The sequence below is a fragment of the Cuculus canorus genome, chromosome 2 (genome assembly GCF_017976375.1).
Source record: "Cuculus canorus isolate bCucCan1 chromosome 2, bCucCan1.pri, whole genome shotgun sequence".
Taxonomy (NCBI): domain Eukaryota; kingdom Metazoa; phylum Chordata; class Aves; order Cuculiformes; family Cuculidae; genus Cuculus; species Cuculus canorus.
The window spans coordinates 79,383,144-79,407,257 of record NC_071402.1 but is presented as its reverse complement, the minus strand read 5'-3'; the positions used below and the strand labels follow the sequence as shown (position 1 = coordinate 79,407,257).

The window sequence follows — 24,114 nt, the reverse complement described above, 5'->3', positions numbered from 1 at the left end:
CTGCTGTTCTAGCCAAGATGCTGACTTACCTGTGCCTTCAGCATGGCCTCTGTGGCAGCACAGATAGCTGTGATCTGCAGAGTTCCTCCATCTCATGTTTATGCAATATAAAAAGAAATCTGTAAAGGGGCTTTTTGTTTTGTTTAGGGTGGAAATTTCAGAATTACCAGAAATATCTGATTTGATTTTGATGTGGTTCTCAGAAACATCAAAGAACTTGAGTAGAATGCTTTCCAACTCTTAACTGGGGATTGAGACTTGTGTAACAAAGCAGCCCAAGGAGAACATACTTATTGCCTTTTTCTGTGAAATGAATGTACATAAGAACAAACTGCTACCTTCATCTCTGTCCTTTCCCCACAAATACACATACATACATGTTTCACAAGTCTTGATACCCCCTTTTGAGTCAACTGTGGATCTGCAAGGCAAGTCCTGAATTTATAGGGATATGTATAGGGATACAAAAGCAGCATCTCCAAGGACCAAATTCTAAGAAAAATGCCAAAGTTAGACTGCTCCTGTCTGAGCCATACTAAGATGTACAATGTAGGAGTAATTAACGTACCAATTACATGGGGTTGAGCTAGGTCATTTATCTGGGGCACCAGGCAACTCTTGCTCTCAGCCAGGCGTCTGTGCTGATCACAGGGATCCCCATCACCATCTGTAAACTTTCATTTCCCCTCTCCATACTTAAAAAGTACCTTAACTGGAGTGTTGTGTGTTTCCTCATACTTTTAACAGTTAAAGCAGGTCTCTGGACCACCCACTGCAAGTCTGCTGCAGCATAGCTCTCGGGCAACCTCCCCAGTGTCCTAGGCTCCTCCAGGTTGAAGCAAGCCCTCAGTAGTGATGAAAGACAGCAAGGACCATGTGCAAGCCCAATGGGGCATTTGTGGTGCAGAGGGGCCTGCATGCTGGCTGCTTTGGAATGGTGCAGAGTCCCAGGGGAGGCGGGTGGCAGGGGAGCTCTGGAAGGGTTGGGTCACAGCACTCGTGCAAGCAGCAGCCTGGAGGCAGGGACCCTGCCATGAATGGAGCCCTGTGCCTGCGCAGGGATGGGAATAATCTGCCCTTTCAGTGCTGCCCGACCTCCGGTGTCCTAGCAACCCAAAGCTGTTCGGCTGAATATTTTGTGACGTTCCTCATTTACACGTATCAGATATTGGCTGTGATATAAGCCTGGCTGATTTCCCATTACCTCTTTCAAACAAAAGACTTGATACAGGAAGAAGAGGAGAAAGGGCTCCTTGGGAGATAATTTTATAAAATCATATCTTTTTTTTTCAGCATAGGAATTGCACTGCAACGTTTCCTTGGTTGAGAAAGCACCAAGCAGCAAGTCTGTGCGTTACGTCAGCCTGGAGCTTTGTAGGCATCTTTTGTGGGGCACCGAGGGAATGAACTGTGTGCAGAGGCAGAATGCATTGGAGAAAGCCACCATGCTTGTGGCCTCAATATCGAAAGAGGAGTGCAATCAAGTGCTAACTTTTTAACATTACTTGAATCCGATTTTAACTTTTAGCTAGGAAGCTGCTGGCCCTCATGGCCATATAACAAACACGTACACTCCACTCTCAAATCAATTAAAGACAACTCAAGCTTAATAATTTAAACCTTATAGTTTGCAGAGGTGTGATTCATTATCGTTGCAAGGCTTTTCCCATATTTAAGAATTGAAGTTGATAAGCTGGAGGAGCTTTTTATTATTTCACAGTGAACATGTTAAGGCTTTGTAATGACTTAATGTTCCATAGCACTGCAGCCTGTGTCTTCATAGACAGTCACAGTAAAATCTCAGCCAAATTTCCCTTGCTGGACGATCAAATGAACTTTCTTCCTGCCAAGGTGAAGCTTGCATGGTTCAAGCATGGTTCTGGATTGCACCATGTGCTGCAGTCCAGTAGCTGTGTGTCTTGTTCCTCTCTCTGGTGTAGAGCTGGTCTTTGGGAGTCCCAGTACCAAAGGTTACAGAATTGAGCACTAAGGTTCTTCAAATAAATGAAAATAGTATTTTTTCCACAACTGGAGTGCTGAGAGAGACTAGTCAGATCTTCTAGTCTAACATACTACACAGCAAACTAGGAGGAAACCATTAATGCAAAACATGGGACATCCCATGTTTTCTTTGAAGTGTCTGATGGCTTTAGACAATCCCACCACCATGGGTAAGCTTTTCCAATGAATGCACTCAGTGTGGTGTAGGTCTGCCTCCTGGTTTGGAGATGACTTTGATTTTCATGCTTTTTATGTTTTTATCTGCTGTGTATTAGAAATTGTTGTTGAATATAGCCCCTTGGTATAGCACAGGTTACTACCAAGGCCTCTCAGCTTTCTTATTATTGAGCTCCTCAAGACTTTACTGAAGTCCTCACTGCTCTTTTTAGTCAGATCTTTATTCTCATGGCTCTTATCTAGATGGTTTCCACTGTAAAAGTCTGCTTTATTGTGCTTCAAAATTGTCTTTAAAGCAGTGCCCAAAAATAGAAGAGTCTCAAGACTGAAAGGGGGTATATTCAGGCATGCGGTCCTAAAGGAATAGAGCGTGACCAGATCTAGAGAAGCAGCTGGTGGGTGCCCAGGACTGAAGTGGAGAATAAAGCGAGATTTGGATTTAGAGTCCTCTTCTGCTCTCCTTGTGCTCTGTGAGTTGGTGTCTGTGGTCCCTCTGTGGAGTGCAATGCTAGCTCCCTCCACCTATGCCTCATGAGCTCCTGTGGCTGGAAGTGAGATTATTCCACTCCTCTTTTCTGCTTGCTGGCAACAGAGAAGGGGAGGCAATATCCTATCCTCTCTGCCCTGTGTGAAGCTGCAGCCTGAAAAAACTTTGCTTAGTTTTGCGTCACTAGGGAAAGCAAGGATAGTTGTGATAACATGGATCAAAGTTATCTGCAATACTATTTCAGGATGTACAGTGATACTGTGTTAGCATTTCAGCGAGAACTAGCTGCATGAGGGGTTTCACATATTCCAGTGTGAGCGTACTTGTAGTAACACTACACTTGGTATTAGAAGTACACAGGATTAAATTCTTACACGGATTGTTACAAGAAATGTTTTACAACTATGTCAGATGTTGGCCATGCAAGATGACACTCATCTTAAACAGGTTCTCTCAAGTATTTTCATTCTGATTTGCTATCCGCTGATGAAAATTGATATCTTTCAGGAATAAACATTTGATACTGAATACCATTATCTGAAGAAATCATGTAACAGGAACCATCCTAAAACATGATTTGCTGCTTTTAAGTATAAAAGTGGACTTATATGCCCAGCTTGCCAGCATACCGTCAAATAACAAAAAAAAAACAAAACTTGCCACATGTGGATGAGAAGCCTGGTGAAGCGAAAGTACAGTGGAAAAAAATAAAAAAATTAGAAAGAAAAATAACGGTGAGGTCTCAGTCCATGTAAATTTTTTGGTGTCATTATTGATGTGGAGGGTCAGGGGTTTGCCATCTGCAACTGTTCTGTATGCAGCCTCAGCAGGCAGGGAGCAATGTGCACAGTTTTTTCTTGACCATTGTAATGAGCAGCGGTAATGTTGGTGTTGGCTGTCTTGACATGGGGTCAGTAAGGAAGGACAGCTGTCCTTGCAATTAGTACTTCACAGCATGTTTCTTCATGGTATGTCTGTGGCTATCAGGCAGCCTGATTGATTTTCTTCAGGAGGAGCCCGCTGACTGGTCACAATGTGGGGAAAATGAAGCCAGATTGGGGTTTAGTCTGCAGGGACTGGAGGCTTTAGTAAGGATAACCTCAGATGAAATGGCAATAGATTTACTCACAGGTGGAGAAGGAGGGTCGATGAAAAGTTCCAGCTGGAGTCCGTGCTGTGAATCACAACTTCTGTCAGTGTGCTGATGCCCTGACAGAGCAGCTTCGAACCTTAAATCCTTCTTTTCCCAAATGCTCTCAATTGTCTGTCTCACATGGATGGTCCTGCAGTCGTTGCTCTGGGACAAACAGCCTGTGAGGTTTGCTGTGTATTTCAGTGGCTCCCTGAATAATGTATTTAAGCAACAATGGGTCACTGCGGCTGAAAATTTAGGCAATCACACAGATAGCTCTAAACATGCACATAGAAAACTTAAATTTCTCTGGTGTTCTACCCTGTTGCCTTTAATGATCCATTCCTATTCCATGAAGTTTTAACCACTGTGTGAGAGTAGCACTGTCATTCTGAGAGGTAGCATTCATCTGGGCTTATATGAGAGCGGTAGACAAATTCCATCTTCCTTTAGAAGAGATTCTGTATACCTTTAGAAAGGAATGTTCCTAAAGAAGCTGTTGTGTGTTTAGTCAGGTGTAGCATTTAGTCCATACAAAGCAAACAAAAAGAAGATTACTCTGAAATGCAAGAGGACAATGACAGTGACTAATAAAAAATAAAGGAAATAGCTTCGGGATTGTGGGTTTCTTAGTCATTGTTGACAAAAGCATGAAATGACAGCAAGCTGGTCAGAATCGTTTGAGCATCTTTGTCCAAGCTAGCTCCTCTTATCTCTGCTAAATATAGACAAGCAGGAACTGAAATGTGACTACAGTGTCTTCATAGATGGATCTAATTCAGCAGTGTCTTGACCTAGTTGAAATCTATACACTAGTGCAAACGGTCAGTGTGGTGATGTACTGCTTCATAGCTCTTAAATGGGCTGCTGTCTTAAAAATATCCTTGAGATGCCTTTGCTGTAAAGTAAGCTGGGTAACAGGCTGAATATAAATACAAAAGCATTTTCACATTCGTTTATTAAGTCTCATCCTTTAACTGTTATGGTACAGTAGAAGAACTCTAAAATTACAGTATTATTTTTAGCACAGACAGCTCTAACCTGTGGCATGACAGTGGCTAATTCTGAAGTCTGTCTCTTATCTGAAATACTGAGGGCTGAAAGGTGAGTCACGCAGGTCAGATCCAGTAACTGGAGTTGAAGAGGAGATCAGCTGATTGTGTAAATGCTTGCTCTTGGTAAATGCAGTACTTTCATGTTCAGACCTGTAGCGATTGTACAAAAGAGCCAGTGTATCGTTACTGAATTTGCAGTGAAATCTGGCCTGGAGTTTGCAGCAGAATTTCTTGAGGCAAAAATGCTGTTGCAGTATACCCATGTTCTTTTTCTACCAAGTTACCATCAGCAGTGTAGTAAATTTTAAAGGGTTTTTATGGGGTTTTGGGGAGGGTGTGGGTAAAGGTTAGAAGAACTTTGGACATGCAAAACACTTACTGTTATTTTCAGGTTTATCCAAATACTCCTTGACTTGCCAGTGTTGTACAGTAGAAATAGCAAATAAAACTTTTTAGCTGTGAGATGTTCTTTGTTTCTGTTCTCCTATACTCTTAAGGCATTTGTCTGTGGACACAAATACTCTGAGGCAGTAAGGGAACGTCTTCAAAAACAAAGCAGGCATCAGACTTGTCTATGTTTTGACCCAAATCTGTTCCAGTTACAGCTAGCTGTGTGCTGGAGAGGACCAAAGAGGTTTTCTTTCCTTGAAACACATGTGCTTTTATATCAGTGGGTCTGATGCTCCAGGTCCTTGGGCAGGACATGCACAGGTTTTAATGCCTCTTGTGCACAAAGTGCAGCAATTCTGAGGTTGAAACAGTTGAATAAGCTGATGCCATCAAAGTTCATGGTGCAAGGGACTGAAGACAGGATGGCTAGAAGAGCAGGGGTTAAAATGGTTTGTTGGAGATAGGAGGGTGACCAACATGGCACTGCAGCTGAAACGTCTGGATTTGGAAGGGAGGTTGCCCTACCCCAGTGCATCCTGGCTTTCCAGTACTTTTTCCTGTTGCAGGTACAGGTGTTTCATTTCTTTTGGGTTACTGGCTTGAGTTCTCAGAATGAGTAAAGGCTGCCAAGCAGTAGGTGTGAATAAGAATCACAGAGCGTAATGCAGTTTACAAAGACAAACAATGAGCATGCAGAAATTTTCATATCAATTCAACTATATTATATATTAGAAATTAACTTATTTACACTTTCCAAATTTGCTGGGAGGAAAGCCTGGCGTTGGTTTTGACTCGTGGAACTGTTGACTCTACTTCTGTTGATCAGAAGATTATGGGAACTGTTTCAGAAAGATGTGGCTTAACAAGTCCCCTGTTTTTGACGAACCATCAATACACATTTGGATGTGAAAATTATTTGAAAACCTGCTATAAGGCAAGGAGAAGACTTCTGGTTATCTCCAGAGTAAAATTGCCAAGATTTCATTTTAGGAGTAGAAGAGCAAATTTAAAAAATGAAGACATTGAGGAAAATTACTGTTTTTTTAAAGAAAATAATTAGTTTTTCAGATCCCTTTATCTGGGTTTCATCTTTTATTTCTCTCTACCTGTCTTCCACAAAACACTTTCCTAAGCCAGGAAAATCAACATTTTTAAGACACGGTAGCAAAGCTGACATAGTCCTACTCAAGTTCTCACAGAAAAATCTAGAAACAAGGAACTGTTTTGGTTTTTTTCTTTCTAGTTCTCCACCCCAAGTCTCTTTCTGAAGTTACTTCTGCCTAAATAGAATCTGTACAGCTGCTGTAATCCATTATTATTGTTCCTGTACTCTTATGAGGCAGCAAGTAGTTCAGGGAGGAAGAATTTCTGTGGAAAGGTGTCAGGCATCCTCTGTGTTTGAAAGGAGTAAATGATACCTAGAACATAAAAAATGTTGTGTTCTCTGTGTCTATTATTCAGTTGCTCTGGGTCTCCACCGAGGATGCTGTCCAGGGAAAAGGGGTGGTGTTTTTTTTCGAGCCTCAGTCAGACTGTAATCTAAGAAACTACTTTATCATTAAAATTGTGTTTAGGGTTTAGATGTCTGTCCTAAGGGCTGCTTCTAATTGTAATTTCATGGAGAAGTTTTGCCCTTTAGGAGGCTCACAACAGATCAGAGCAAGCATTTATGGAGCCAGAGCCTCGCCAGCAGATATTCCAGGTTGCATTATAGCCTTGGTTTGTGTGCCGTCTGGCACAAATTCAGTGGAGACATTTGGATTCAGGAAATGATAAATTACAAGTTGTGCTATGAAATAGTGCACCCAAACCCCACCTTTATCAGGTAGAACAGACCTGACTTGTATGTCTTCATTTCACGTAGATCTTGCTTAGTGTCCTAATGCAGCTGTGACCCACGTGAGTCTAGCTGTTGTCTGGTGATTTGTGTGTCAGAGTGGTTTACTGCTGCCGTTACTTGATAAAAAGTGAAATATCTATTGAAAACTGAGTTGAGTTGAAGTTGATTGCATCTCTCAGATAGTTTTGGAAGCTATCAGTTGACTTCCTTTTCTCTTGCCTTCTCTTTTATAAATTTGATCTTACCTTGCCAGTAGTCTTTCAGTGATTAATTCAAATTTTGACTTTGGAAAACAACATTTTAAAATCTGTTGTGGATCTGTTGTCTATCTGAAATTTCCTACAGAGTACAGTTTCTTCTCCGTTTTGTGCAAAAAGTCCAGGTTTTACAGAAACACTGGTAAAAATTAGGCAGACCCCAGAGATTAATCCCCTCCTGTGTTACTTTTATATAAATCTGAAAGTTAGGTTGTTTACCACAGGAAATCTGAAGGAGCACCAGTAAAGACAGGAGACTGTGCTCAGTAGTGTAGGTAACCCTTTGCATGGAGATTTTACACTATTGTATGTTTAGCTCCCTAGTGCTGTAATGAGCATTGTTCAAGCAGAGATTATCATCATCCTCCGTCTTAGAGGTGTCTGCAGTTTGATAGTGGGTTATATACAGTACTTGCACTCTGGTTCAATAAATCATATAATTATTTGAGTTGGAAGGGACCTTAAAGATCATCCAGTTCCAACCCCACTGCCATGGGCAGGTACACCCTCCACTGGAAAACGCACATGAAGTTGGATTTTTTTAATTATGAGGAGTCCTGCTGACTGGAAGTTATGCTTAAGTTATCCCTGCTTGCAAGTGTTTATACAACTGAGGCTGAAATCTTTTTCCACAGAGTAGAACTACCTGAGGTGCAGTGTGTTACCAGGTCATAAGGTGGCTGTGTTGGATGCTGTGGTGTTGTGCACAGGGCTGCATTTGTTACTTCTTCTGACTGTTTTCGTTAGGCATGGGAAACCCTGGCTGCATTTTAGTGTTTAGGGTTTCAGCTGCTTCTCTGACTGGCTGCAGTTCTCCTTATTGGTAAGGACTGGATAGTTGCTATGATGGCTCACTCAAAACACTCCAGGTGATGGGGAGTCTTCTGGTGCTCCGTATTCAAAGTGTAAAATAGGAGTCTGACACATCCCTTACCACCGTCCCCAGTTTACTTATGGCAACCAGATCAGTCGCAGATGTAATTCCAGTGATACACCAGGACAGCATTTGACCCTCTAATTTAATAGCCTGATGCGTCTATGAGTAATTAAACATAACTAGTAATGTAGAGAGAAGGAGTTTGCTTATATAATTAAAACTGCAATGGTCTTTATGTTGCCCTCCTGTGATACTGTGTTATCATCCCTTTGCAGTGTTTTGTGCTTTGCTTTAAAATGCAGACTTCTGAAGTTAGGTGACAGTCCCAGCTCCTGGTGACAGAGCCAGACTTTTACTAACTTCTGTAATTGCTGGAAAAATGTTATGAAAACGTTGCTTCTTCCTCTGTGACTCAAAACAGAGATGGAAAGAGAAAGTTTTGTTTTTAAAAGTAATATGAGCTTTCCAGCGAGCCTTGTGGCTGACTTTTGACTTTTTAAGTGCCTGGGGCTGGCAATAAAAGGATTAGGTAGTGCAGCAGCCATCTGGCTCTGAAAGCAGGAGATGCTTGCTTGCAAATGGAGAGACTGCCTTGTGAGAAAGTCATCTATAATATCACCAGATTTTTGCCTGGCTTTGGTATGTCCCCACTCCCTTCCAGGCATCAGCTTCCTGGCCTCACTGCCCTGAAAATACTCTTTTATTTGCAAGTTTTGTGAAGAACATTACCTTCCGAGCTAACAAGTATACGTGGGATAAAAGTACTGAAAGCATATGTAGTGTCAAAGAAAAAAAAAAAACTGTATGCACATGAGTCGATTCGAGGCATCAATCAGCCTTTGGTTACATGAGGCAAAAAGTGAATGTGTTTTTCCTCATCATTTGTGCATGTTCCTGTGTTCAGTCATTCCTGTCCTGTTGGCACCATCAGCCACCTGTGGAGAAGCAGGTAGGCAGGTGTGTGCACAGAGAGTCAAAGGGTGGCTTTGTCAGGCTAGTTCCCTAACACTGCCGTAGGGTGGGCACGTATGGAAAACACTGTTGTCAATACGACTTTTGATACCTTTATCATAAGCATTCATACTCTGTTCAGCACAATAGAAAGATCTCACTTGTGACGAATTTTATCAGTGGTGGCAAAATCCAAATTAAACACATCAGAGTGAAAGAAGAGTGTGTTTGTATTGTTCACAAAGGTATTTTTCCCCCTCTGGGACATTAATATTTCATACATGCAGGTATGGAAAGAAAACGTTAAATCACATTTGTAACAGAGCCATGAATGTAACAATGGTCAGAGTGGGACAGAGCAGGTGTAGCTCCTGAGTCACCCTGGCATGCAAAGCACCCGTCTCGGGAGGGAGGCAAAAGCAGCTGCTGGTAGTGGTGGCTGAATTTCTCTGTAGCCCCCATCTGCCTTTGCGGGCTGGATGAGGACCTGCCAGGCAGGCAGCATTAATTACCACAGGCAGGGCCGGGCTCACCATGGTGACCAGCCACTTTTTAAAACACAAATTATTTTCAATTGTGTTCATTGCTATTGAATGTGGAGCCAGGGTTGGACTGTGGTGGTTCTCCATATGAATTTTAGCCCGTGCACCAAAGGAAAGGGTTGGAAAGTCTTTCGCTGTCAGAGGAACTAACTGTTGTTCTGGGGAGGTGTTTGCCCACGCAGTTCTGCAACAGCTCAGTGTAGGAGGGCTACTGAAGCTTCAGAGGAATCTCCCACCTCTGCTCCAGAAAAGAAATTAAGGACAAGAAATATAGTAACATTTTGTCTTTTAAAGGAGGGATGAACAAGCTAATCTATCAATATTCTTGAAGCTACCTAATTAACAGATCTGATCTATCTCTGGCATAGAGTGTTTTGGTTTATGCATAAAAGGGCTGATGGAAAAGTTTAGACTGGATATTTTTAATTAACTTTTGAGTCTGTGCTTTCTTGAAATTGCTTTGAGAAGTTAGCAAATAAAGGACTCTCCAAAGTTTTGAGTAATAGGCATGATTAAAGCCAGTTAATAAATACCATGGGAGTCCTCTGATTTACAGGGCTTGATCTTACTGTCATTTCTTTCAGCTGAATAACTTCAGGTCTTGTATTAACCCGTTGACTCTATCTATGAGATCCTACCTTCTGAACTTCTTGCAAAATACTAAGCACTTTATTCCAGCCCTGCAAGTGACTGTGCAGGACAGTGAGCTGGAGGGTTGAAGTGTATTTTGGGGCTGATTAATGAAGTGGTATATTTACACGTGGTATTATTTCGATATCAGGGTTGCCAGCATTCTGCAAGGTAGTGATTAGCACCATCTTCAGTGTTTCCAGGGACTGGAGCATCTCCAACTTCTCTGCCAGCTATCCTGAATAGCTTTGTGTGGCTGTGGCTGGTTTATTATACCTCAAAGCATAGTGAAAGCACAGGTGACTCAGGGGATTCTGAGATACGATGAGACGATTCCCAAGGCTCCAAGGGGAAGGAACATACTTATCAGTATTTGCAGGTTTTCGGGACTGAGTGACTAGGGTTATCTGCTTTCTAAATGAAAATATATGTCAAAAGAGCTGCATGCAAACTAAGGGAAAATTATTTTAGATAAGCAGATTTTTTTGTTTGTGTTTACAGATGAAAATATTTCTGCTGTTCAGAATAAGAGCGAACAAAAACTCTTTGAAATACAGCTTCTTTAAGATTTGAGGTTCCATTGGCAAACATCTATCCCTGTCCAAAGTAGATGACTTTTCACGGCGCTAAAAATTAAATCTTTTCTGCCTTTCTGGTTTTGTTTTTTTTTCCAAAACCATATCGCACCACTGTGTTTGTCTATCTTCGACATTTGGGATTATCTACTGCAACTGTAAATTCATTTCCTAAAAAACGATAATAATCAAGATTGTAGCTGCTGACCTGTCAGCTCCCTGTGCTTCTTTCCATCGTTTCTTCCTGCATAACAATGGCCTGCAAGTATACAAGAAATGGAAAAAGAGATCTGATTGTATTAAATGGCTGTAAATGTTGTGTTTACAGAAATTATATTAGGTAATTACCCCTTTATTTCCATCCTGCAGATATATTTTTATATGTTCTGAACTTCTAATGGCCTTTAAGATATTGCATAGCTGGGTTTTAGCCTTTGTGCATTGCAGATTCCTATCATTTGCCCTTTGTTTATTTCCCCTGACATCTCTAACCATTGCTATTAAAATCCTTGTTCTGAACCTGCTCATTTCAGATGCCAGACCAGTTCGATCAGACGGTTGTGCTTAACCAGCTGCGCTATTCTGGGATGTTGGAGACAGTGAGGATTCGGAGGGCTGGCTTCCCGGTCCGGAGGCCTTTTCAAGACTTTTACAAAAGGTAAACAGGCTGACTCGTGCACTTCATTTGTGAGTCACTGGTGCCAAATCAGTGTTTCCATGTTGAGAAATAAAGTGGATTTCTAGTAACAAAATAAGCTTATGGCAAAACCAGAACTTGTCTCTTAAATGAAGTAATAAATACTTTTTTGTTGCCAGGTATAAAGTCCTCATGAGAAACTTAACTCTGCCTGAAGATTTAAATGAGAAATGTGCTGTCCTACTTCGTCTGTATGACAACACAAGCACTGAATGGCAGCTTGGAAAAAATAAGGTAAAATTGTGTGGCTGCTGCTTATACAAAGCTGAGGGGACAAGGTTTAGACTGCACAGCTGCAGAGATGTAATTGTAATGGTAATTACTTCTGGCCTTAAAAGAAGCTGCGCATGCCTGTTGGTGCTCTTGAAACCCTTACAGAAACAATTAATGGTTGTGCTGAGGAATTTGTTAAGGCACTTACACACTGACTGGTTATTTCACTCAGGAAGAAAGAGTCCACTTGAATTTTCTGCCACTGCTCACAAGTGATGGTCCTGGTGAGGACCAGAACTTTGGATGCGGTAGCTGGATTTTATCATTTTTAGAAGTATCGAGCATGTGAGGCAACACTTTTGTTCTGCAGGGAGCTGCATTCATACTAGTAAACATGCCTGCATGACACATGCTCAGTGGCTGAAACCAGAGGGAGGAATTTTCACCAGTGTTTGTGTGGCAGAGTTGAGCGTTAAGTGTGTTTTACATCCTAGTCTGAGAGTCAGAGGTACATCAGACCTTGATATGTGTCCTGCCAAACAACATGAATTTGTCTGCAACTGTTTCCTTTCTTCAAAAAACATTCAAGTTATTTTCGTTAAGACAATGGAATTTTGAGACATAAAACAATCCAGGTGGTTTTGCATGCTCATTTTGCAAGTTTAATTTTGGACAGCAGCTGTGTGCAGAGCTCCACTCTGCAAATTTGTACTCTTGGACTTTACAAATTATGTGAAAGCATTGCATATGCAGGAGAAGATTCCCCACTGCAGGATTTTCGATTTCCTAAATATTAAAAGCACCTGGTGCAAAGGACTGGAGAGCAGATTACAAACATCATACCATCACTTCCAAGGGTCATCCCCCAGGCACATGCAGATTGCTTTCTCTTCCTTTTTTGTCTGGGTAATTGCCATTGGCACTCCCAAGGCTTCCATAGTGGAGAGAGAACTAAAAACAGATCCAGAAGTAAGGTTTGCTGAATTATGTGTTACACCTGCAATTTTCCTGTCAGTTGTTAGAATTGTGAAGAATCTTTCTCTAATGTAAGTTTCTCTAAACCTTACATTTACCTAATGTAAGGTAGCAAAAACGTTTTGTAAAATCTGATTGTTTTCTGTGTGACATACTCTTCCTCGTGTCTTCCCCACGACTGCAAAGTTTTGAAGGGTTTCCTCCATTCCTCTGCAGGCTGAAGGAGTCTGAAATGCTGATGGGAAAGTTGATTTAATCATTTTACAATTATTGTAAGAGATAGAACCTGAAGTATTCTGATGGCAATTGAAGTAATGTCATTTTATGTCATTTTTGTAGACAATGGCTTACAAATCATACATTGATAATGTTCGATCACAGAGGTAGACTGTGGTACCCATTATATTTTCAGATGTAGTATATTAACAATATTTATGCACAGACCCTGGACAGTGCTTGGCGCCTTGGGGACGTATATTTGTGAGAACCCAAAAGTTTTTTTTTTAACCAGCTGCTTATCAGGACCTCAACAAGAGCCAGAGCTTTGTTGTAACTTCCCTTACTGTGCCCTGGGCACATCTTCCCCTGGAGCTGCCTGCACATTTCTAAGAGTCTTCATAAACAGCTTATTGTAGAAGAGAAAAAGAGGGCATTGATTTCAGACTGAACATGGGATGGGGCATTATCCTGCCCACGCTATTTAAAAGAGGTAATCGCAGCATTGCGATCATTCAGCTTCAGTGTGAATTTTTCTTGCCTCTTACATCTCAAGCTGCCATGCACCTGCTCAGGAAAAGGCATTTGCCTAGGCTTAACGTGTCCTTAACATCCATTTTTGTTTGTGAGGTTACTGAATGCCTTTCTGAAGCAGAATTTTGTGCTGTTTTTAAAGCCAGTGTGTATAGAGCAAAGAAGGGTTGACCACTGAGTGAAAGAAAAGGCTTTTCCCATGAGTGAAAACTTGATATAGAAAGAACTGCCCAATACAATTCAGGTACCGGAACTTTGGGACTCTCTGTGGGACTTTTTATGTTCCTTACTGTTGCGTGATTTGTAATAAAATGTAGTCCCTTTCTAGCTACAATCAAAACTAAGAACTGTGCCTCTCCTTGGGAGTGTTACTGCTTTTGCTTTGATGATGGGCTTTTTCCCCCCTTAAGCATAGAGTGAAAAATAACCATTTTTCTACTTGAACACACCCTAAAGTCTGTTATTTTTCTCTTTTTTTTTTTTCCCCGTAGCAAGAAAAAAAAATGCTTCAAGGAAGTGTCCCTGCTTTTAGATGTCTTTGTAGCCCTCCTCCTTAGCAGAGCCTAACGCTGTCCGTGCACTTTTCTCATCACAGCGTTGCAATGTACAGCCTGGCTCTCATCCCAAATAATCAAGGTGTCACTGAACTAGGTATTTCCAGCTGCTTGTGCTGGCAGCATATAGCTCACCACTCTGAGTGTGCAGGAAAGGGCAGACATCAAGGCAGGTGAAAGAGGGAATCAGCATCCCCCATGCCTCTGCTTAGCTGGAGAAGCAGCTTCATTCACTTAAGGCAAAATAAATTCAGTTAGCTCAATAAATGTCAATGCTCTGTCTTAAGCTGCCTATAAGAGCTACTAGGTAGTCTGGGCGAATGATCCAGGTTAGCGTGGGGATGAGAGCCTGGGGAAAGTCTGTTTGCTGGAGGGTGGATGGCTGTGTTGGGGTGTGGCCCCAGCAGCTTTCTCCCCTTGTAGTGACAGGAAAACACTGTCAATACAACCCAAATATGAAACCGCTCTCATTTCTGCTTACTTCTGCAGGCTTATAGCAATGTCATTTGAAGCAATGAGGTTGTGGAGCCTGATGTCACTGTGAAACAGCTAAATTATTGGGATGGTATTTCTGCCCCTCAAATCACGAAGTCTATGCTAAGTCCTCCAGCTTCTTTGGCCTGTGTTACTCTTTGGTGGGAAAGGCTCTTGAATGACTCTAGTAATAATGTTGCTTTTGGAAAAGCTCTGCTCCCAATTGAAATTTCCATTAGTATAATTAGGCTTTCCCCAATGAAATCCAAAGCTAGAGGATCACGTACAGGTATTTTCTTTTAAGAGGGATTTGTTTAGGTTTTTTCTCTTCTCTTGAGGGAATGGTATGTTTGTCTCTGAATTCATAGCTGATGCTTGCAGCACCCTGGCTGTCCTCTGTATGTGATGCTCTCTGCAAGTTATTAAACCAGAAGTTTTCTTGTGTAGGTGTTTCTCCGGGAGTCCTTGGAACACAAGTTGGAGAAACAGCGAGAGGTAGAAGTCACCAAGGCAGCAATGATTATCCGAGCGCACATCTTAGGTTACGCAGCCCGGTAAGTGACTAGATGAGAATATGAACAGGTGACAATCTAGAATCACTAGGTTGGAAAAGACTTCTTCCATCATCAGGTTCAACCATTCCTATCTGCCACTAACCCACGTCCCTGAGCACCTTGTCTACCCATCTTTTAAACACCTCCAGGGATGGTGACTCAACCGCCTTCCTGGGCAGCCTCTGCCAGTGCCCAATGGACCCTTTCTGTGAAAGGATATGGAAGGATATAGAACTGGTCCATAGAGGGGCCACAAAGATCATTAGAGGGCTCGAGCATCTCTGCTGTGAGGACAGGCTGAGAGAGTTGGGGTTGTTGAGTCTGGAGAAAAGAAGGCTCCGGGGATACCTTAGAGCAGCCTTCCAGTACCTGAAAGGGGCCTGTAAGAAAGCTGGAGAAGGACTTTTTACAAGGGCATAGAGTAACAGGATGAGGGGGAATGGCTGTAAATTGGAAGGGGGAGGGTTTAGATAGGACATTAGGAAGAAATTCTTCATGATGAGGGAAGCTGTGGGTGCCCCCTCCCTGGAAGTGTTCAAGGCCAGGTTGGATGGGGCCTTGGGCAGCCTGGTCTAGTGGGAGGTGTCCCTGCCTGTGGCAGTGGGATTGGAACTGGATGATCTTTAAGGTCCCTTCCAACCCAACCCATTTTATGATTCTGTGATTCTATGATTAATAATCAAGCTTCGTAATAAATGGGTGAGGTGTCTTGGAGTTAATTCCTTCTGGCACAATTCTCAACTTTTACTAGGGACCAGGCATCCTAATCCTGTTACGTGGCTTTTGAAAATGCCAGCTGGTGTCTTTGTCAGACCCGTGAATAAAACAAAATGGAGTTTGAATTGTTTTAATATAATGAATAGGACAGTATGGAAGTTTGGAGGTCCACCAGTCTCCATGTAATTGTCATGATGTGAAATCCGTGGTAGGAACTCTAGCTGGATGGCACCTAATGTGGCTGCCCCAAGTTACTATCTGAGATTCAGCTTTACCTTGGTAAGAAAAGCAAATAAAATTAATCAGTTTTGTTCTTAAAGAGCCATGACAGTAGGTTACTGATTAATGCTTCAATTGTTTAATTGGCTTCAAGGATTATATATTAGGTGGAGTTGCTCATCCTATCTGTTTATTTATCTGCTTTTTCTACAAATCAGTTGAGGACAGTTTAAGGAAACTTGTTTGCATAACGAGGTAATTTATCTTCATGTGTATATTAGTCTTGTCCTCACATTCTAATCAGTATGGTACTGAAAAACTATATTCCAGTTTTAATGACAGAATTATCCTGCTGTCCATGATCTTTCTTTTCAGAGATGTGGGATGACTGTCTATTTATATTCTTTCTCCACAAATGTGCATACACAGAGCTGTCCTTTCAGCATCTTGTCAGAGGTGTGTAGGACAACTGATGTGTATTTCCTTATTGAAGACACAGGCAGCACTGTCACAGAAATGAATCTCTTTCCTCTCCCAGGGAGGGGAATGTGAATGAGGATGGGGAAGCAGTCACAGACATAGAAATAATAAATTGTTTTATTACCATGGATTCATTATTGCAGGTCACCAAGGCAAGACCTCTTGCGACTGCTTGTTAGTTCATTGTTTCCTTAGAAATTTGCTTTTTTTTTTTTACCTCCCAGAAAACGGTATAGAAAAGTTCTGTACTATGTGATTGTGATACAGAAGAACTACAGAGCATTCTCTGGTAGGAAAAAGTTCCTGTGCCTGAAAAAAGCAGCTATAATCCTTCAGAAGCAGCGGCGAGGCCAGCTTGCTCGACGTATTTTCAGGGAGCGACTAGAGGAGAAGCGAAGACAAGAGGAGGAAAGAAGAAAAGAGGAGGAAGAAAGGTGCAGTATGCCGTTTACATCACTCTCCTGTCTGTCCCATATTAGGTTTTGTTCTCTATAGCCTTTGTTTCAGACTGTTCTTGAGCAAGTGAATTTGGAAGCCTCTGCTTCTTTAACTGAAAGATGCATGTAGCTATTATGGTAGTTTCATATTCACAAACATATCCTTAGTGACCTTATTTTTGGCTATCTTTTCCATGGAGCAGATGATCTCTGTAAGCTGGACTATTGCCTTAGCAAAGGTATATGATGAGATCATCTTAAGCTTGATTTACTTACTTCTTTTCTTCCCTCACTTTTAGAGAAAGACAAAGGCAAGAAGCCGAGCGTCTTGCCCAGCAGGTAAGTGATATTCTTAATGCTTTCAGCCATCCTGTTTATTTGAGTATCTCAACCCAGCCATTAAAAAAATAAAAGGCATCTGTGGCATTTAAACTAAACTTATTACAGGAGTTGGCAGATAAAGCCAAAGGAAACTTGATACAGTTGTTTGCATGGAAATTTCTTTCACCTCGTGCTTCATTTAGTTTTTGGCAAAGATTGAACTTTCTGCATGTCCTTGTGCTTTCCAGTATCTGTGAGCAAATGTAATAATGCTTTCATTTTTTAAATTTTTCTTTTTCTGCTCTAGGGAAAAGGGTCCTTTTAAAAGAAGACCATGGTGGGAGCATAGTGCTTTAGAATAAATAAATTTTAAAAAGGAATCTTGCACTGGGGGGCTTTATTTAATTTTTATTTTTATTTTTATACAGGCTGAAGAAGAAAGAAAGAAGCAGGAATTGGCTGCCATTCAGAAAGCCCAGAAGGAGGCAGAGCTAAAGCAAGAGGTGGAGAAGCAGAAGGAAAGGAGGCAGGTGGAAGAAATCCTGCGTCTCGAAAAAGAAATTGAAGACCTGCAGCGCGTGAAGAAGCAGCAGGAGCTGTCCTTGACAGAGGCTTCATTACAGAGGCTGCAGCAGCTTCGAGACGAGGAACTCCGGCGGCTTGAGGACGAAGCATGTAGAGCAGCCCAGGAGTTCCTGGAATCTCTGAACTTTGATGAGATTGATGAATGTGTCCGAAACATTGAGAAGTCACTTTCTGTGGGCAATGGGTATCCTGCTGAGTTGACTGAACAGACTGGAAATGCCTGCAGTGAAAAGCCCAATTTTAACTTCAGCCAGCCATATCCTGAGGAGGAGGTAGATGAGGGCTTTGAAGCTGATGATGATGCATTTAAGGATTCGCCCAACCCAAGTGAGCATGGCCATTCTGATCAAAGGACCAGTGGCATCAGAACAAGTGATGATTCCTCAGAAGAAGATCCCTATATGAATGATACAGTGGTGCCAACAATTCCTGCTGCTAGCAACACCATGGTTATACCTACTACCCATGATACCGTCAGTCTCCACAACTCTTCAAGTGGTGAATCCACATACTGCATGCCAGAAAATGTATCGTGCAGACCCCCAGATTCCGTGGAACTTATTTCTCCTGATGGAGATTATGATTACGACCAAGACGATTACGAAGATGGTGCTATTACTTCTGGTAGCAGTGTGACCTTCTCTAATTCGCACAGTAGCCAGTGGTCACCAGACTACCGATGCTCAGTGGGGACATACAATAGCTCTGGAGCATACCGGTTCAGCTCTGAAGGAGCTCAGTCTTCTGTAAGTATCATTGTTTTTATTATCTAATAATTGGTATTATTTTTTTTCCACTCTGCAGCTATACAGTCACTGTAGCTGTTCTTGTGAATGTCTGTGTTGTATAGTTTGAGTTGCTTAGGTTGTGTATGGACATAGTTGTCTGTTGCCATCTAGATGCCACTAGAGTGAGTGCATCAGAGTTAAGAGGCAGCTCAAATGCTGCTTGCAGTCCTAAGCTTATATAAGGATATGGTTTCATCTGTTTTAATGCACGTTATTTGGTGAGGAGCTCAGTACATGGCACTGGATGCAATTCATAAGCAAAAATCTTCTCTGTGGATGCGTTTTGAGGCGGGGGCTGAGGGGAGGAGGAGGGTGTGAGACCAGATAGCGTGATGAGGAATTGATTTCAGAAAAAAATAGATTCAGTTACACATGCAAGTAGCAACAGTGTGGAATAAGCTGCTTGCAGAAGTCCCTGAAATGCCACGTGTATTTAGAGATGACTTGGAGAGTAAATTTCAGATGATGGCAAATACTTGAATTAGCAAGGCAGACGCTCATACTAAAGAGCTCTTTTGCAGTGCTCCTTACTAAGTATACTGTGAGTTTCACTCTGACAAATATTTTTGGAGGCATAAGATTTCCTCTGCCACTTGTAGAATACTTCTGTGAGACCCTATGGCTGGGAAAGTGAAAAAGTGTTTCAGCACACTGACTTATTTGGAAGGAAAATGTTAACACTAAAGTATCTGTTACAGTTGAGGTAATGGGAACCAGTGAAAGAGCCATCACGGTTGTTGTGATAAGTTGACTGGTTTTGCCAAAGAGGAGAACACTTCTACCTGTCTCTGTTGAGGACTCCTTCTTACCGCACAACAGTGGATGTGTGTCAGATACAGAACAGAATTTCTGATTATTTGGGGTGAGGGTGGAAGAAAGCCATTGCCACAGCTTGTACAATATGTTTCTTTTCCAAGACTTCTCTAAACTGTTAGCCAGAGCACTTCAGTGAGGGAGGGAGGTAGTACAAGGTGGCACACCCTGGTCACAGTCTTGCAATGGACTAACTTTACCAAGCAGCTACAAAGCTGCTTCATAGGTTTGTTAGATGACATGAGGGCTAGCGTGTAATCAAACAGTTCAAGCTGCAACTTATTATGATATACCTCTTCCTTTGTCAGCTGGACGAGAACTAGCAAGGAATCTTGATTTTGCAATACATCATAAATTTTTTTAGTTGAATACTTCTAAACCAATTTTATCTCTTTCTGGAGAGAGATTGTTTCACCTTTATTTCCTTCCTTCTGTAGTTTGAAGACAGTGAAGAAGATTTTGACTCCAGGTTTGATACAGATGATGAACTTTCCTACCGGAGGGATTCAGTCTATAGCTGTGTCAGCCTCCCCTACTTTCACAGCTTTCTGTACATGAAAGGTACTGGCTGATTCAGAATTTGCTAAATATACAAAATAACCAGAAATATTTATTATACCTTGCACTCCAGTTCCTGTAGAGTTAAGCTATTTTCTTGTTTTTCAAAGGGTGACTTGCAGTGGCTTACATCTAGCAGTCTTTTCCTCTCTGCAAAGGAAATCAACCATTTGGGCTCTCACTGTTTCATTTTACATCTCTTAAACAATGGGATATCCAATATAAACATAACAAAATAACTCACAAAGTTAAATTGTTTCCTGCTCTCAAAACCTTGTAACACAGAGGACGTTGTATATTGCAGACTAGTTTTGCTTAAATCAGTTAACCTTCATTTTGGATCTGAAAACCATGAAAAAAGATATGTGGTGCAAAGGGGCATGAGAAACTCTGAAAGAATATACACAGGAGTTGTCTGTATAAGATTCTTGGGTTTATTTTCTGATGAGTAATAGTAAATTATAATCTACATGAATCCTTGTATCATACCTATCACTGTAGCATCATTTATTTTCCTAGAATAGAAACAGTGATGAATGTGCACACAGCTATGTTTGTGTGAAAAATGATTCTGTCATCACTAGCATGGCTTTTACTTTCTGACATAGCAGTAACATTTTGTGGAATGACAGGAATATATTCATTTGGTTCAGGTTTTTGTGACTGTATTGTAACTGCAGTGCAAGGTCTATTGTTTACTGTAACAGAAGTCACAATGAAGTTCAGACAGTGTATCCACACTTTGGTGTGACTGAGCTCACACTAGTGTAACTCCTGCTCTAAGCATAGCTTTTCCAGGTTCCGTGGTTTTGAGTTGAACATTGTAACCTCCTAATAACCTGGAGAGAGGAAGGAGTTTAGCACTGAAGTTTTCTTAATTTATCATGGAATCATAGAATAGTTTGGGTTGGAAAGGCCCTTAAAGATCATCCAATTCCAACCCCTGTGCCATGGGCAGGGACATCCCACTGGATCAGGCTGCCCAAAGCCCCATCCAACCTGGCCTTGAACATCTCCAGGGATGGGGCAGCCACAACTTCCCTGGGCAACCTGTGCCAGTGTCTCAACACCCTCATGATGAAGAAATTCTTCCTTGTATCAAGCCTGAATCTGCCTCTCTCCAGTTTATACCCATTCCCCCTCGTCCTATCACCACAAGCCTTTATGAATAGCCCCTCTCCAGCTTTCCTGTAGGCCCCCTTCAGGTGCTGGAAGGTCACTATAAGGTCTCCTCAGAGCCTTCTCTTCTCCAGGCTGAACAAGCCCAACTCTCAGCCTGTCCTCATATGGAAGGTGCTCCAGCCCTCTGATCATCTTTGTAGCCCTCCTCTGGACCAGTTCCAACAGTTCCATATACTTCTTATGTTGAGGATTCCAGAACTGGACAAAATACTCCAATAGAGGTCTCACAAGAGAGGAATGGAGGGGCAGAATCCCCTCCCTTGATCTGCTGGCCACGCTTCTTCTATCTTTGACATACATTGAGAACAGTGTTAAAGATCCAATTCTCATGTGCAATCAGACTTTTAAATAATTTGTCCTTTGTTACATATATGTTATACATAAGTATATATAATTATATGATACATCTGTATTTCTGTTACAGTGAAGGGTCTTTAGATTACCAACAATATCAGTGTCCTTAAGGATATGCAAAAGTGAGATTTTTGGTTTCATGGCTTACAGCAGAGACTTGGTTTAAGTACAGCATTGCTGGTCAGCATCTCCCAGCGTTGATTTGGTCACAGCTTCAGTTTTATAATATAATTGTTTTTCTTAACTATGTGTAAACCCACATCTGTCTCTCTTGCCAGGTGGCTTAATAAATACATGGAAGCGACGCTGGTGTGTCCTGAAAGATGAGACCTTCTTGTGGTTTCGTTCCAAGCAGGAAGCACTTAAGCAGGGTTGGCTTCACAAAAAGGGAGGTGGATCATCTACGCTTTCCAGAAGGAACTGGAAGAAACGATGGTTTGTTCTCAGACAGTCCAGGTTGATGTACTTTGAAAATGACAGTGAAGAAAAGCTGAAGGGTGCCATTGATGTCCGAACAGCCAAGTAGGTTTATATGTGTTTACGTGTTAGCCATAGTTCCTTCTAAATACTTCATGGGGCTTAGTCTGGGAAAATGACGAATGCCCTACATTCAGATTGTGTGAACACAAGCATGAGTGTGTGATGAAGTTATTGAAAGCAAGTCTTGTCCTTACTTGGCTCTCCCTTAAGTGTATGGAGTGCTCCAGAGCTAAGCCAGTACCAAATACTTCAGAAAACTGCTGCTGTAATGAAGCCATCTATGCTTTCTCCTAGACTAGAGGCCCTGCTTAGTCTGTAATGGTTCCCAAGGCAATCTAGGGTATGTTGCCAAGTCTATAGCTGCAGGCAAACCTAGAATGGGAAGGGTGGAATTCATACGCCCTGAATATATTTAAATTAGAGTGGGTTAAAGCTGTATCTCCTGTATGCGTTTGTGATTTTTTGAAATAATTGTGGTAGTGGTATAAAGATCTTTAAAATGTGTGTGTTCATTTAAAGAAAAATAGAAGTACTAAAGCTAACTTAATAACTTGTGTCTTCTAATTAAAGTTCCTTGTGCCTTAAAACTCTATACCTTCTGAAGCATGCATTGAACAAGGGATGCTGTTTTGCCTTCTAAACAGTCAGTATGCTTTATGAATGTATGGACTAACTAACTAATGTAAAAATTAGAGTGTGTTAACATTGGCAGTCTCATTTCTGTATAAAAGTGTACCTAAGCTTTCTTCCAAGGTAGATAAAAATATAAAAAGCTGAAACATTTGATTCCACTCTGCTCCTTGTAATCTGCAGCTATCTATTGTATTTTGTTAATTTAACAAGGTGCTTAAAGTAAATTGAAAGCTTAGATTAATCTTTTCTTTGGAAGTCCAGGCTTGAGCCTGATTTCAAGCAGGGCAAAGTAAATAGTTTCAGTTAGCATCCTGACTTACTCATAGAAAACCAGCGAGCTGCTGGCTGTCACATAAATTTCTGAATAGAAACTGAAGTTGCTACCACATTTTTTGTTGTTCAAACTGAATTTGACTCTGCCTGCATGCATTTAACATATTTTTCTAACATGTTTAAACCTTCATTTTTTTGTTGTCACCACATTGTTTTTGACTGTGCTCTATAGAAGTTTTTTGCAGGACATACCTACAAAATTGTCAGGTAAAGGCTGTTGAACCCAACTTGAACCATGTGTTCAGTCAGTACCTGTTTGTTTATAAAATAGCTAGAAGAAAGGGTATTTGTACTTAAAGAGTTGTATGTCATGAAAAATAAGCAATAACTTTTCTAGATAACTTCAATATTCACTGAGTGCATTCCTAACGTACTGTGCGACTTAACATGTTTCACCACTCCGTGTTAGGACTCAGTTCAAATTAAATAAATCTTAGTCTGATTCACTTAAATTTTGTTGGACACCATTACTGGGAGGGAAGGAAGCCAGATGAAAGAAAAGAGTATGGAATTATAACTTTTTGTTTTAATAGCAGATTAATTGCCCTCAGGAGTCTGATAAGCGGAGCTCACATATATTGTTTATACGATAGAGATTTATGAGAATAGTGTAGCTGGTAAGCAAGTATAGCTAGTTAAGGAAATAATAAGCTTCAGACAAGTACAGTAAAACAGCAAAAGGGAAACTTGAGATTTCTTAAGCTTCAGAAAAAAACTTACGTAATACTTAATTATTCCTTAAGAGTCTTGTGCTTGTGGTTCATGATTGTCTAGTATATTGATACTTAGATGTCCAAACTACAAATTAGAAAGATATAACTTTTCAGCAGATGAGTGCTCATCTTTTTCTAGAAGTCATGTTTGGAACTGTCTTTATGCTAACTCACAACCGCACAGAATCACTAATCCAGGTTTTGTTTGCTTTTTGTTTTTAATCCTCAACAGCTTTCTTTTTACGGCACCAAAAATTACTTGGGTATGCAATCAGTTCAGAAATATAGCCATTTCTCAACTCGTTTATCCTTGCCTCTCTCAAGGTCTGATAATGTTTTTTTTTTCTTTAGTTCTTGTTAAAACAATAAC

At 41.2% G+C, this 24,114-nt stretch overlaps 1 protein-coding gene across 1 annotated transcript in view; it reads left to right on the top strand.

Moving 5' to 3' along the window:
- The window catches only part of MYO10 (myosin X), a 165,032-nt gene that overhangs the window by 121,048 nt on the left and 19,870 nt on the right, over positions 1–24,114 (top strand). Inside the window, exons 20-27 of the mRNA XM_054057324.1 lie at positions 11,448–11,572; positions 11,731–11,845; positions 15,025–15,131; positions 16,772–16,981; positions 17,284–17,323; positions 17,734–18,636; positions 19,929–20,052; positions 21,864–22,107. Of these exons, the coding sequence (XP_053913299.1) occupies positions 11,448–11,572; positions 11,731–11,845; positions 15,025–15,131; positions 16,772–16,981; positions 17,284–17,323; positions 17,734–18,636; positions 19,929–20,052; positions 21,864–22,107 (1,868 nt within the window). The remainder of the gene's footprint in view (positions 1–11,447; positions 11,573–11,730; positions 11,846–15,024; positions 15,132–16,771; positions 16,982–17,283; positions 17,324–17,733; positions 18,637–19,928; positions 20,053–21,863; positions 22,108–24,114) is intronic.